The 11,384-nt window shown below is 49.9% G+C and overlaps 1 protein-coding gene and 4 non-coding genes across 5 annotated transcripts; 3 read left to right on the top strand and 2 right to left on the bottom strand.

Annotated features, from left to right (window-relative positions):
* Positions 1-1,999: 1,999 nt before the first annotated feature.
* Positions 2,000-2,072, top strand: TRNAK-UUU (transfer RNA lysine (anticodon UUU)). Its single transcript has one exon. It is a non-coding gene; the product is annotated as a tRNA-Lys (tRNA).
* A 1,135-nt stretch (positions 2,073-3,207) lies between these two features.
* Positions 3,208-3,279, top strand: TRNAQ-CUG (transfer RNA glutamine (anticodon CUG)). The gene has a single exon. It is a non-coding gene; the product is annotated as a tRNA-Gln (tRNA).
* A 167-nt stretch (positions 3,280-3,446) lies between these two features.
* TRNAL-UAG (transfer RNA leucine (anticodon UAG)) lies at positions 3,447-3,528 on the bottom strand. The gene has a single exon. It is a non-coding gene; the product is annotated as a tRNA-Leu (tRNA).
* Positions 3,529-4,679: 1,151 nt separating this feature from the next.
* TRNAR-UCU (transfer RNA arginine (anticodon UCU)) lies at positions 4,680-4,766 on the top strand. The gene is given in 2 exon segments: positions 4,680-4,716; positions 4,731-4,766. It is a non-coding gene; the product is annotated as a tRNA-Arg (tRNA).
* Positions 4,767-5,848: 1,082 nt separating this feature from the next.
* On the bottom strand, positions 5,849-10,222 carry HES7 (hes family bHLH transcription factor 7). The gene is made up of 3 exons (XM_049766192.1): positions 9,965-10,222; positions 8,010-8,097; positions 5,849-6,477 (listed from the first exon to the last, which is right to left on the bottom strand). The coding sequence occupies exons 1-3, from the start codon at positions 10,058-10,060 to the stop codon at positions 6,098-6,100; spliced, it is 564 nt and encodes a 187-aa protein (XP_049622149.1). The 5' UTR covers positions 10,061-10,222; the 3' UTR covers positions 5,849-6,097.
* Between the last annotated feature and the right edge of the window lie 1,162 nt (positions 10,223-11,384).

Genomic DNA, 11,384 nt, shown 5'->3' with positions numbered 1-11,384 from the left:
AGGGAGCCCCGGGGCAGGGCAGGGCAGAGTCTCGGGGTGGTCTGGAGGGGGTGTCGAGGCAAGGGCAGGCTTTCTCCGGGATGTTCTTGGGGGGCTCTCTTTGTCTGTCTGTCCTTGTCTGTCTGTCTCTATTTGTTTCTGTCTCTCTGACTGCCTGTCCCTCTATCTCTCTGTCTCTGTTGTCTCTGCCTGTTCCTCTGTCTGTCCCTCCCTCTGTCTCTCTGTCTCTGTCTGTCTCTACCTGTCCTCCTGTCTGTGTCTGTGTCTGTCCCTCTGTCTCTCTGTCTGCCTGTCCCTGTCCCTGTCTGTCTCTCTGTCTCTATCTATCCCTCTGTCTGTCTGTCTGTCTCTGTCTGTCTCTCTGTCTCTGTCTGTCTCTCTGTCCCTCTGATTGTCTCTGTCTGTCTGTCTCTCTGTTCCTCTGATTGTCTCTGTCTGTCTGTCTCTCTGTCTCTGCCTGTCCCTGTCTGTCCCTCTGTCTGTCTCTGTCTCTTTCTCTGTCTCTCTCCTCGGTCCCGGCTGGCTGGAGGCTCCCCTTCCCGCCCACAGGCGTCTGCCGACCTCTGCCACAGCCGGTCCCTCAGGCTGCCCGCCCAGATGCTTGCCCAGATGTGTGTCAGGGAATTGGGCGACTCAGACAGGGGAGGGACCCAGCCCTGGGCCTGAGTGGAGGGGACGCTCCCCCAGGAGGCCCACCTGCTCCTCAGGGACCCTTCAGGGAGAAGGGACGCCGCTGGACAGCACATTCCTGCTCCTGAGTGAGGCAGGCAGGAGGGACAGTCCTGTCCAGGGCTGAGGAGGAAGCCACCGTGGCCACTGTGTGTGGAGGGGGAGGAGACTCTCCTTCCCCTACACACACACACACACACACACACACACACACACACACACACACACACACACACACACGGGGTCCAAGTTCAAGGTCCAGTCAGGCCTGACAGGGAAGACACCCCCAGGAAACCAAGAGCCCCACAGCAGCCCTCAGAGAGAGAGAGAGAGACAGAGACAGAGACAGAGAGGCAGAGAGACAGAGATATGAGAGACAGACAGACAGACAGAGAGATGAGAGAGACAGAGAGATGAGAGAGACACAGAGAGAGATGAGAGAGACAGAGAGACACAGAGAAATGAGAGAGACACAGAGAGAGATGAGAGAGACAGAGGGAGATGAGAGAGGGATGAAAGAGACAGAGAGATGAGAGAGACAAACAGAGAGACACAGAGAAAGAGAGAGAGGGAGAAGAGGGAGAGAGAGACAGAAGAGACAGAAGAGACAGAGATAAGAGAGACAGATATGAGAGAGAGACAGAGAAAGACAAAGAGACAGAGAGAGATGTGAGAGACAGAGAGAGAGGTCGAGAGACAGGGACAGAGAGAGAGGAGAGACAGAGAGAGAAATAGAGAGAGACAGAGAGACAAACAGAGAGAGGCAGAGAGACAGAGAGAGGGAGGGAGAGGAGAGAGGCAGAGAGACAGAGAGAGACAGACAGACAGAGAGAGACAGAGAGAGGGAGAGAGGGAGAGGAGAGAGACAGAGAGAAACAGAGATAGAGAGAAAGAGGAGAGAGAGAGGGAGGGAGAGAGGGAGAAGAGAGAGACAGAGTGAGACAGAGAGAGGGAGAGAGAGGGAGAGAGAGAGAAACAGAGATAGAGAGACAGACAGAAACAGAGAGACAGAGAAACAGAGATAGAAAGAGAGGAGAGAGAGACAGAGAGAGAGAGAGACAGAGAGAAACAGAGAGAGACAGACAGAGATAGAGAGAAAGAGAGGAGAGAGAGACAGAGAGAGGGAGAGGGGAGAGACAGAGTGAGACAGAGAGAGACAGAAAGAAACAGAGAGAGAGACAGATAGAGAGAGAAACAGATAGAGAGAAAGAGAAAGAGAGAGACAGACAGAAAGACAGAGAGGCTGTGACAAGCCCTGACAAGCTCTGTGGCGCAGGCGCAGCTGCCGCCAGACGCATCTTGTGCGGCCTGCGGAGGCTCCTGGGGCAGAGCCCGGATAGCTCAGTCGGTAGAGCATCAGACTTTTAATCTGAGGGTCCAGGGTTCAAGTCCCTGTTCGGGCGGAAGTTACTTTTTTCTTTATTGATTTTATTTCATTGTATTTTATTTTGTTTATTTATTTTTATTTTACTCATTTTAATCTTACTATTTTATTATTAATTTCATTTTTTATTTTACCTATTTTATCTTATTCTATTTAGTTTAGTTTTTATTTTATTTAGTTTTTTGTTTTTTATTATTTATTTTATTATTTTATTTATTTGTATTTCATTTTATTTATCCTATTTTATTTTTTAACAGCAACCAGGCCTACAATTAGGTGCTCAAAGACAACTTGAGAAGAAAAGAAATGAAAAATCCATCTTCCCATTGTCTCTTTTCTTTCTTCTTTCTCTTCTTCCCCTTTCTCCTCTTCTTTCCTCTTCTTCTTCTTCCTCCTCCTCTTCTACTTCTTTCTCTTCTTTTCTTCTCTTTCTCCTCCTCTTGTTCATTTTCTTCTTCTTCCCCTTCTTCACTTTTGGGGAACTTTAAAAGCAAACCTTACTTATTTTCTTTTCAACAAGACAAAGAGGAAGGGAGTTCATAAATAGCTTTACTTACTTGTTTTACAAAGAAACTGCTCCTAAATGCTTAAATATTAAAAAAAAAATAGAATGTTTATATATGTGCGTAGTTTTACTTACTGGTTTTGGAAAGAAACTGCTCCTAAATGCTTAAATATTAATATATATTTTTCTTTATTTTTATTTTTTTCTGAGATATCTTTTACCCAGTCCTCCACTGCATATCTCAGAAAAAATAAATAAAAATATGCCAGAGCAAGATCCTAGATACAAATTGAAGTTTTGTAGCTTAAATAGCAAACAGAAATGGGAGAAATGAAGGAAATGACACTTGCTTAGACTCAAGGATCAAGTTTTGAGAAGCCATCAGGCTTTGGGAGTTATTAAAATTTGGGGGTACTGTCCATTTTTTTGTATGTTTTAGTCAATAAAGCAGTCTCTGAGTCATCCCATGTGTGGAGAAGACAATGTCATACATGTAGCATGTTGCAGCTATGATTTGAAGGAGTTGGTGCAGGCCTCAAGCATCCTTGGGCCTAGTGTTTGCTCAAAGAGCCTGCTGGGGGGGGGGGGGAGACACAGACTGAGCACCCCCAACAATATCTGGGATCCCAGAGGATCCAGGCCACAGCGAGGTTCCATGGTGTAATGGTTAGCACTCTGGACTCTGAATCCAGCGATCCGAGTTCAAATCTCGGTGGAACCTTAGGTTTTTTCCATCATTTTTTTTGCCAAAGACAGGACTAGGATTTCATGCAACTTTGCAGAATGAGCGACTAGGACTGAACTGAATGAACCCCGCACAAGAAATCACTAAAACAAATGATTAGAGATGAGATTATCTTCTTCCCCCTCTGGGGAAAAACTGATGCCTGGCAGCGGTGGGATTCGAACCCACGCCTCCGGAGAGACTGGAGCCTAAATCCAGCGCCTTAGACCGCTCGGCCACGCTACCTACGCTAGGAGGCGGCCGCCCCGTAGTCTTCCTAAGAGACTGGAAGGCAGAAGTGGGGCTGGCACCCCAAGATTCCAAAGACAAAGCAGACCACAGCCAAAGAAACCCCAGGCAAGGGCACAGGAGCAAGTTGACTTCCAAGAAGGGGACAGGCCATTCATTCACCTCTAAAGTGGGGTGCAAAACATAAAAAGAAATAAAGTGGGGTGCAAAAATGAATCCATAAAAAAAATAAAGTGGGTTGCAAACGACATTAAAAACACAGTGAGGTGCAAAATAAATTAAAAATAAAGTGGGGTGCAAAAATAAATAAGTGGGGTGAGAAAATAAAGTGGGATGTATAAATAAATAAATAATAAAGTGGGGTGTAAATGAAAGAAAATAAAGTGGGGTGCAAAATAAATTAAAAATAAAGTGAGAAAAATAAAATAAAGTGAGGTGCAAAATAAATGAAAAATAAAGTGGGAAGGGGAGGGATGGGGAAAAAATAAAGTGGGGTGCGTAAATAAGTATAAGTAAATAATAAAGTGGGGTGTGAAATGAATAAAAATAAAGTGGGGTGCAGAAATAGGTTAATAAAGTGGGGTGCAAATAAATCAATAAAAATAAAGTGGGTGCAAAAATAAGTGGGGTGAAATAAAATAAATAAATAAAATGAAAGTGGGGTGCATAAATGAGTAAATAATAAAGTGGGGTGTCAAACGAATAAAAATGAAGTAGGGAGCAAAAAGAAATTAATAGATAATGGGGGTGCTAAAATAAAGAAAACCAAAGTGGGTGCAAAATACATAAAGTGGGGTGCAAAAATAAAAAATAAAGTGGGGTGCAAAATCAATAAATAAGGCGGGGTGCAAAATAAATAAAAGGGGGTGCAAAATAAATGCAGAAATAAAATAAAATGGGGTGCGCCGGAGTTGAAAGCACCCCAAAGAAAGTAACCAGCGGGTCTGATCAATTCGATTTTACTCTCTGCACCTTATTTTGGTTGTCTTTTTTTTTTTTTTTTTTTTTTTGCCCTCACCGGAAGTCCCGCCCGCCCGTGCTTCCGCCTTCGGTCACATGACCCTAGGGCCACGCCCCACTTCCGGTCTCCTTCCCCCGAGCCGCTCCTCGTCCCCGTAAGCTGTGAAGGCGCCGCCGCCCCACCAGGTGGCTCTGTGGCGCAATGGATAGCGCATTGGACTTCTAGAGACGAGAGAGCGATTCAAAGGTTGTGGGTTCGAATCCCACCAGAGTCGGTTTTAGTACGCTTCAGGGGAGTTTTGGTTTTGTTTTCCCTCTTATTTTTTAATCAACTTTTTCTCCTTTATTGATTTTTTTTTGTTTTTTGTTTTCATTTTTTTCCTTTTGTTTTAAATCTTTTATATCATTTTTATTTATTAAAAAGACTCATTCATTCCTTCAAACCCAAGATTTTATTTATTTTTTTCCTTTCTACTTTTTCCCCCAAATTCTGCCTGTGTGGCCTATGCAGACAACAACCACTGCCACATACACACACACCTTTTTTATTGTATTTTATTTAAAAACTCTTATATTTATTCATTTTTTTTAAAAATCTCCTTAAAATAAAAAGAGAGCTTGCTAAGAAAATCAAAATAAAAAACCTTCTGCGATTGTATGAATGCCTTTATTGGAGACACAATCATTGGCACAGATTTCCTTGTGATACCGAGAGCTTTTCTCTTCTTTCTTTCTGTCTTTCTTTCTGTCTTCCTCTCTCCCCCAGGTGCTGTTGGAAAGTGTTTCTAAGTTTCTCAACCACTTTTGCTTTCCCTCATCTTGAAATAAAACTCATGATGCCCAACGATGGGCATCAAAATTTAAAAAAATGACAAGTCACACACGATGCCCAACTCTGGGATGCCTTTTTCTCCCCATAAGAAATCAAAATAAAATAATGACAAGACACGCATGATGCCCAACTATGGGGTACCTTTTTCTCTCCATAAGAAATCAAAATCAAAATCCATGAATCCATAAGAAATCAAAATCAAAGCTCCTTCCTTCTTAGCTGGTCCATCTGGAAACATCCTTCAAGCTTTCCCACTTCCAGGATTAGACTATTTTTTATTGTATTAGACTGTTATTAATTAGCCTAATAACGAATGAATATTAATGAATAATAGTCTTTGCTGTGAGCTCTCTTACTTACCTGGTTGCCCCCCTAAAGGCAGAGAGGCTGGTGGGAAGAGCAGCAAGGCCTTGGGGGTGCTTTGGGAGTCAGGAGAAGAGGGAAGAGAGGAAGAGATGGAAGTCAAGAGAGAAAGGCCAGCCGGGCTGGGGCCTACTCGGGGCCACTTGGGGGGACACAAGGGGCTTTGAGAAACACTTTATTCCTTGCTCTAGGGAAGATTGTGGGGGGAATTGGGGTTCAGAAGCAGGGCTGGGCCTACTAGTAGGCTTCAGGCCTACTACTAGGCCTGGCCCAGGGAGACAGGGACAGGGTCAGGGACCGATCAGGAGAAATATATATTTATATAGATACTCTCATATAGAACCACATCTCACCCACGCGCCGCACCCACGCGCCCCAGGCTCCCCTTGCCCCCCAATCGCCCCCCAAAACTCAGGGCCACGGTCTCCAGAAGGCGGGTGGCGGCGGTGGCGGTGGTGGTGGAGGCGGTGGAGGTGGTGGCATGGCAGCCTTGTCTGGGACCAGCAGTCCGGGGAGAGGAGCCGCCTGGGCCTGGCGATCACCGGCTCCGGGGGAGCAGGGGGACAACTTCGGGGAGCAGGAGCAGGAGAAGAGGGGGCTCGGGGCTGCGGGGTCCAGGGGCCGCCGGGACTTGGGGTGCAGGTATCCCTGCAGCGCTGACAGAAGCTGGGCTCGGGTAGCCGGGCTGGCATCGTGGGCGAAGGCTGCCAGGCGGAGCAGACACTCTCGGAAGCCGGAGAGGTAGCAGCTGGCCAGGGTCTCGGCGTCCGGGGCTGGGGATCGGGGCAGCCCTGGAGGACGAAAGAGCGATCGGGACAGGGCAGGGGCCAGGGGGAGGGAGGACGGACAGATAGAGACAGGTGGACAGAAGGGCAGACAGACAGACAGGCAGGCAGGTGAACAGACAGACAGGGAGTCAGACAGACAGACAGACAGATAGGTGGACAGGCAGGCAGGCAGAAGACAGGTGGACAGGTAGGCAGACAGGAGTATAGACAGAAGACAGGTAGACAGGCAGGCAGGAGGACAGGCAGGCAGACAGGAGGACAGGCAGGTGGACAGACAGGCAGGCAGGCAGACAGAAGACAGACAAGAGGACAGACAGGCAGGTAGGCAGAAGACAGATGGACAGGCAGACAGACAGACAGGTGGACAGGCAGGAGGACAGACAGGTAGACAAAAGACAGGTGGACAGGCAGGCAGACAGGCAAGCAGGACAGGCAGGCAGACAGGCAGAAGGACAGGAGAACAGACAGGAGGATAGGCAGGCAGACAGAAGACAGACAGGAGAACAGACAGGAGGCAGACAGAAGACAGAAAGACAGAGAGGTGGACAGGCAGACAGAAGACAGAAAGACAGAGAGGTGGACAGGCAGGCAGACAGACAGAAGACAGGTGGACAGACAGGCAAACAGATAGGCAAACAGGAGGACAGACAGGTGGATACACAGATGGACAGACAGGCAGGTGGACAGACAGGCAGACAGGCAGGTGGACAGACAGGCAGACAGGCAGACAGACAGGAGGACGGACAGGTAGGCGGACAGACAGGCGGACAGGCAGACAGGAGGACAGGCAGAAAGACAGACAGGCAGAAGGGCAGACAGAAGACAGGCAGACAGGAGGACAGACAGGAGGAGAGGCAGGCAGACAGAAGACAGGTGGACAGACAGGCAGACAGGAGGGCAGACAGGAGGACAGGCAAGCAGACAGGCAGACCGACAGGAGGACAGGCAGGCAGAAGACAGGTGGACAGACAGGCAAACAGGACAGGCAGACAGACAGACAGGAGGACAGACAGACAGGAGGACAGAAGGCAGGCAGGCGGACAGGAGGACAGACAGGTGGACAGGAAGACAGGCAGACAGACAGACAGGAGGACAGGCAGGCAGACAAGCAAACAGAAGACAGACAGGTGGACAGACAGGTGGACAGGCAGGCAGGCAGACAGAAGACAGGTGGACAGACAGGCAAACAGGACAGACAGGAGGACAGGCAGACAGATAGGTGGACAGGCAGACAGACAGAAGATAGGTAGTCAGACAGACAGGAGGACAGGCAAGTGGACAGGCAGGCACAGAAGACAGGCAGACAGACAGGAGGAAAGGCAGGCAGACAAGCAAACAGAAGACAGACAGGTGGACAGGCAGGCAGATAGATGGACAGGTAGGCAGGCGGACAGACAGGCGGACAGAGAGGAGAGGAGGGAGACACAGACAGAGAAGGCCTGTTATTAAAGTCTGGCCTTAGGAGCAGGCCCAATTTCTCCCACCCTTACGCCCCGGACACGGCAAGCCCCCCTCGGCCACCCCCGTCACTGTACCGGGGGGCTCCACCCGGCTTCTCTCCCGCAGGTAGCCCACGGCGAACTCCAGGATCTCGGCTTTCTCCAGCTTCGGGTTCCGGAGGTTCTACATACAGGTAGGCAGGCAGGCAGGCAGGGCACGGAAAAGACAGAAAAGGGGGTGGGGAGAAATGGGGAAAGTGGCTGGGGGAAGAAGGGAAGAAGGGAAAAGGGAGCGGGAGCTGGGGGTGCCCCGCCCCCCATCACCGATCGCGCGGGATGTGACTGCGAAATGGGGTGAGTGATGGATCTAGCTAGCTAGCCAACGTCTCAAGGTCAGGCCTGGGCGCACCGGTGCCTGAGATGAAAACTTGCTGGCCAACCCGAAGGGAAGGGGATGGAGCCGAACCCAGAGCTGCAGGAGGAGGAAAGGGATCGAACCTCCCACAAATCTCCGCAGCGAGATTGACAGGAAGAGGAACATTGATTCATTGATTAACCACCCTCTGAGCACTGTTTTGGGAAGACCCAGCCGGAGGAACTAGGGAGAAAGAGCCAGAGGCTGAAACTGACCAGCCCTGGGGCTGACAATAACCAGCCGTCAGCCGTCAAAGTGAAATCAACCAGCTCTGGGGCTGAAATTAACCAGATGTCAAACTGAAATTGACCAGCCTTGAGTCTGAAACTGACCAGCCCTGGGACTGAATTCAGCACTGACATTAACCAGCCCCGATGCTGAAATTGACCAGCCCTTGAATTGAAATGGACCAGCCCTGGAACGGAAATTAACCAGCTTTCATCATCAAACTGAAATTAACCAGCTCTGAGGCTGAAATCAACCAGCCCTCTCTCTGGTTGAAATTGACCAGCTCTAGGACTGAAATTGACCAGCCCTGAGTCTGAAATTAACAAGCTCTGGAACTAAAATTGACCAGCCTTAGGACTGAAATCAACCAGCTCAAGGGTGAAATTAACCAGCCTTTGGGCTGATATTAACCAGCCCTGGGGCTGAGATTGACCAGCGGACTGAAATTAACTAGCCCTAGAGCTGAAATTGACCAGCCCTCCGATTGAAATTGACCAACCATCAAACTTAAATTAACCAGCCCACGGACTGAAGGACTGAAATTGACCAGCTCTAGGACTAAAATTAACCAGCCTTCTGGTTGAAATTGACCAGCCGTCAAACTGAAATTAACCAGCCCTCGGACTAAAATTGACCAGCATTCAGGTTGAAATTGACCAGTGGACTGAAATTAACTAGCCCTAGGTCTGAAATTAACCAACTCCGATGCCGAAATTGACGAGCCCTGAGGCTGAAATTGACCAGCTCTGGGGCTGAAATTAACAAGCCCTAGGGTTAAAACTGACAGCCCCCGAATTGAAATTAACCAGTTCTCAGTTGAAATTAACCAGCCCTTGGACTGAAACTTACCAGCCTTCAAGACTGAAATTAACCAGCCCTCGGACTGAAATTGACCAGCAGATTGAAATTAACTAGCCCTGGGTCTGAAATTAACCAACACCGATGCTAAAATTGACCAGCCCTGAGGCTGAAATTAACCCGCTCTGGGACTGAAATTAACAAGCCCTGGGGTTGAAATTGACTAGCCTTCAGCCCTCGGGGTGAAATTAACCAGTTCTCAGCTGGAATTAACCAACCTTCTGGTTGAAATTGACCAGCCGTCAAACTGATATTAACCAGCCCTGGGACTGAAATTAACCAGCCCTGAGGCTGAAATTGACAAGCCGGAAGTGAAATTCACAAACCCCAGAGGTGTCAAGGAATTTGGCATTCTGACAGCAAGGGGGGAAATCTAGGATCTAGGGTGGGATCCACCCGGAATCGGGGTGCCCTACAGCGCCGGATCGTCACTCAGCACTCCATCCCCACCCCTCCCCACCCCACCCCACCCCAGCAGGAAGCCCTGGCACTGAAGGATGGGGTGCCTTTGGGGGAGATGGGGGTTCCCCTGGTAGGCAGAAGGACTGACCTGGTCCCGGGTCCGCTCCAGCAGCAGCAGCCTCAGCTCTTCCAGGCTGCGATTGATGCGGTCCCGGCGCCGCTTCTCTACGAGCGGCTTCAGCATCTGCGACCGGCAGGAAAAGGGAGAAGAGCGGGCCGACCCGACCGAAACTCAGCGCCGTCGAGCCAGCCGGGGTCCGGATCCCGTTGCTGGGGACAGTCCCATCTTCGCCCCTTGCCCCGAGATCCTCCATACTAGCACCCCAAGACCTGATCCGGGCGATCCCCCCCCCCCCTGGCGTCCCATCTTCGCTCCTCCTCCCTCCCGAATGACAGACAAGACAAGACACCCATGGGGCCCCAATCTAGAGCTCGCCTCCTCGCTCTGTGATGTCCTCCCTCCTCCTCCCTCTCGGGGTCTGTCCCTCCTTCCAGCCTTCTTCTCTTTCTACGTCTCGATCTCGATCGCAGCTTCTCTCTGTCTCAGTGGAGAACTCTGGGGATCAGACACGTGGGCCGCACGGCGCTCCCCCCGTTAGAGGCCCTGAGTGCAGAAAGAGAGATCACCTGGGGCCACAGCCACCCACCTCCTCCTCTAACGGGGTCTATCTGGACTATCATCCTCCCCATCCCCGGACTCAGAAGTGTCTGCTGAGCGTCTGGGCCTTGCAAACAACCTTGCACTAAGGATCTCTCTCTAAGAGGCCCCTGAAAACTCACTACTCCTTAGTGGTGGTTCCCCCAAGTTTTGCTCGCTTGCTTTGGCTTCACCCTCCTCCCTTAGTTCTGTGTTTTTCTGATTTTTTCTTTCTTTCTTTTTTTTAAAGATGAAAGGAAAAGGGAAGAAAAGGATATGGAAGGCAGGAATGAAGGAGGGAAACAGGGAGGAAACTTAGGAAGTAAGGAAGAAAGAAGAAAATTAAGGAAGGGGGGAAGGAGGGAGGGAAGGAAAGATAGGGGAAAGAAGGAAGGAAGCAGAGAGAATATGGATTTTTTTAACTCAAACTCCACACCCCCTTCACTCTGATCAGGCAGCAAGGCCCCAATTTTTATCCCTCAAGCCCCTAGACCTTTGCTTCCACCTAGGTCCTTATCTTTTTACATATACCACCCCAGCGCCTGGCTCCTAGAGTCCCTCTAGTCTAGGCCTAGGCCGCTCTCCCCCTTCAAGTCCTGCCTCTTTCCTGATCCATAATCTCAGGCCCCAGCTAGACCCACTGTGGCCCTGAGATGGCCAGATGATGTTCCCTCTCCTCCTACCTCTCACCTTTGGGCCTTCCCTATTCTGGGCTGGATCCTGGGTAACCATCGGCTCCTCCTGACCCCGGTATGGACCGAGTCCCTGCTTTTCCAAGTGGCTTTATAGCCCAGGAGCTCCAGGATGGGGGTGGGAGGGTTGGAATTGGGGGGGGGGGGCTTCACAGGGAGTCCCTGAGACCTAGGCACGA

This window comes from Suncus etruscus, chromosome 20 (assembly GCF_024139225.1).
Source record: "Suncus etruscus isolate mSunEtr1 chromosome 20, mSunEtr1.pri.cur, whole genome shotgun sequence".
Classification (NCBI taxonomy): Eukaryota; Metazoa; Chordata; class Mammalia; order Eulipotyphla; family Soricidae; genus Suncus; species Suncus etruscus.
This window is presented reverse-complemented; position numbering and strand designations above follow the sequence as displayed.

Bases quoted from the DNA above. Each gene is read 5' to 3' on its own strand.
- HES7 (XM_049766192.1), bottom strand. From the start codon at position 10,060: ATGCTGAAGCCGCTCGTAGAGAAGCGGCGCCGGGACCGCATCAATCGC. The intron at 8,098-9,964 runs GTCAGTCCTTCT...ACCTGTATGTAG, and splicing joins TGGAGCGGACCCGGGACCAG to AACCTCCGGAACCCGAAGCT. The intron at 6,478-8,009 runs GTACAGTGACGG...TTCGTCCTCCAG, and splicing joins AAGCCGGGTGGAGCCCCCCG to GGCTGCCCCGATCCCCAGCC.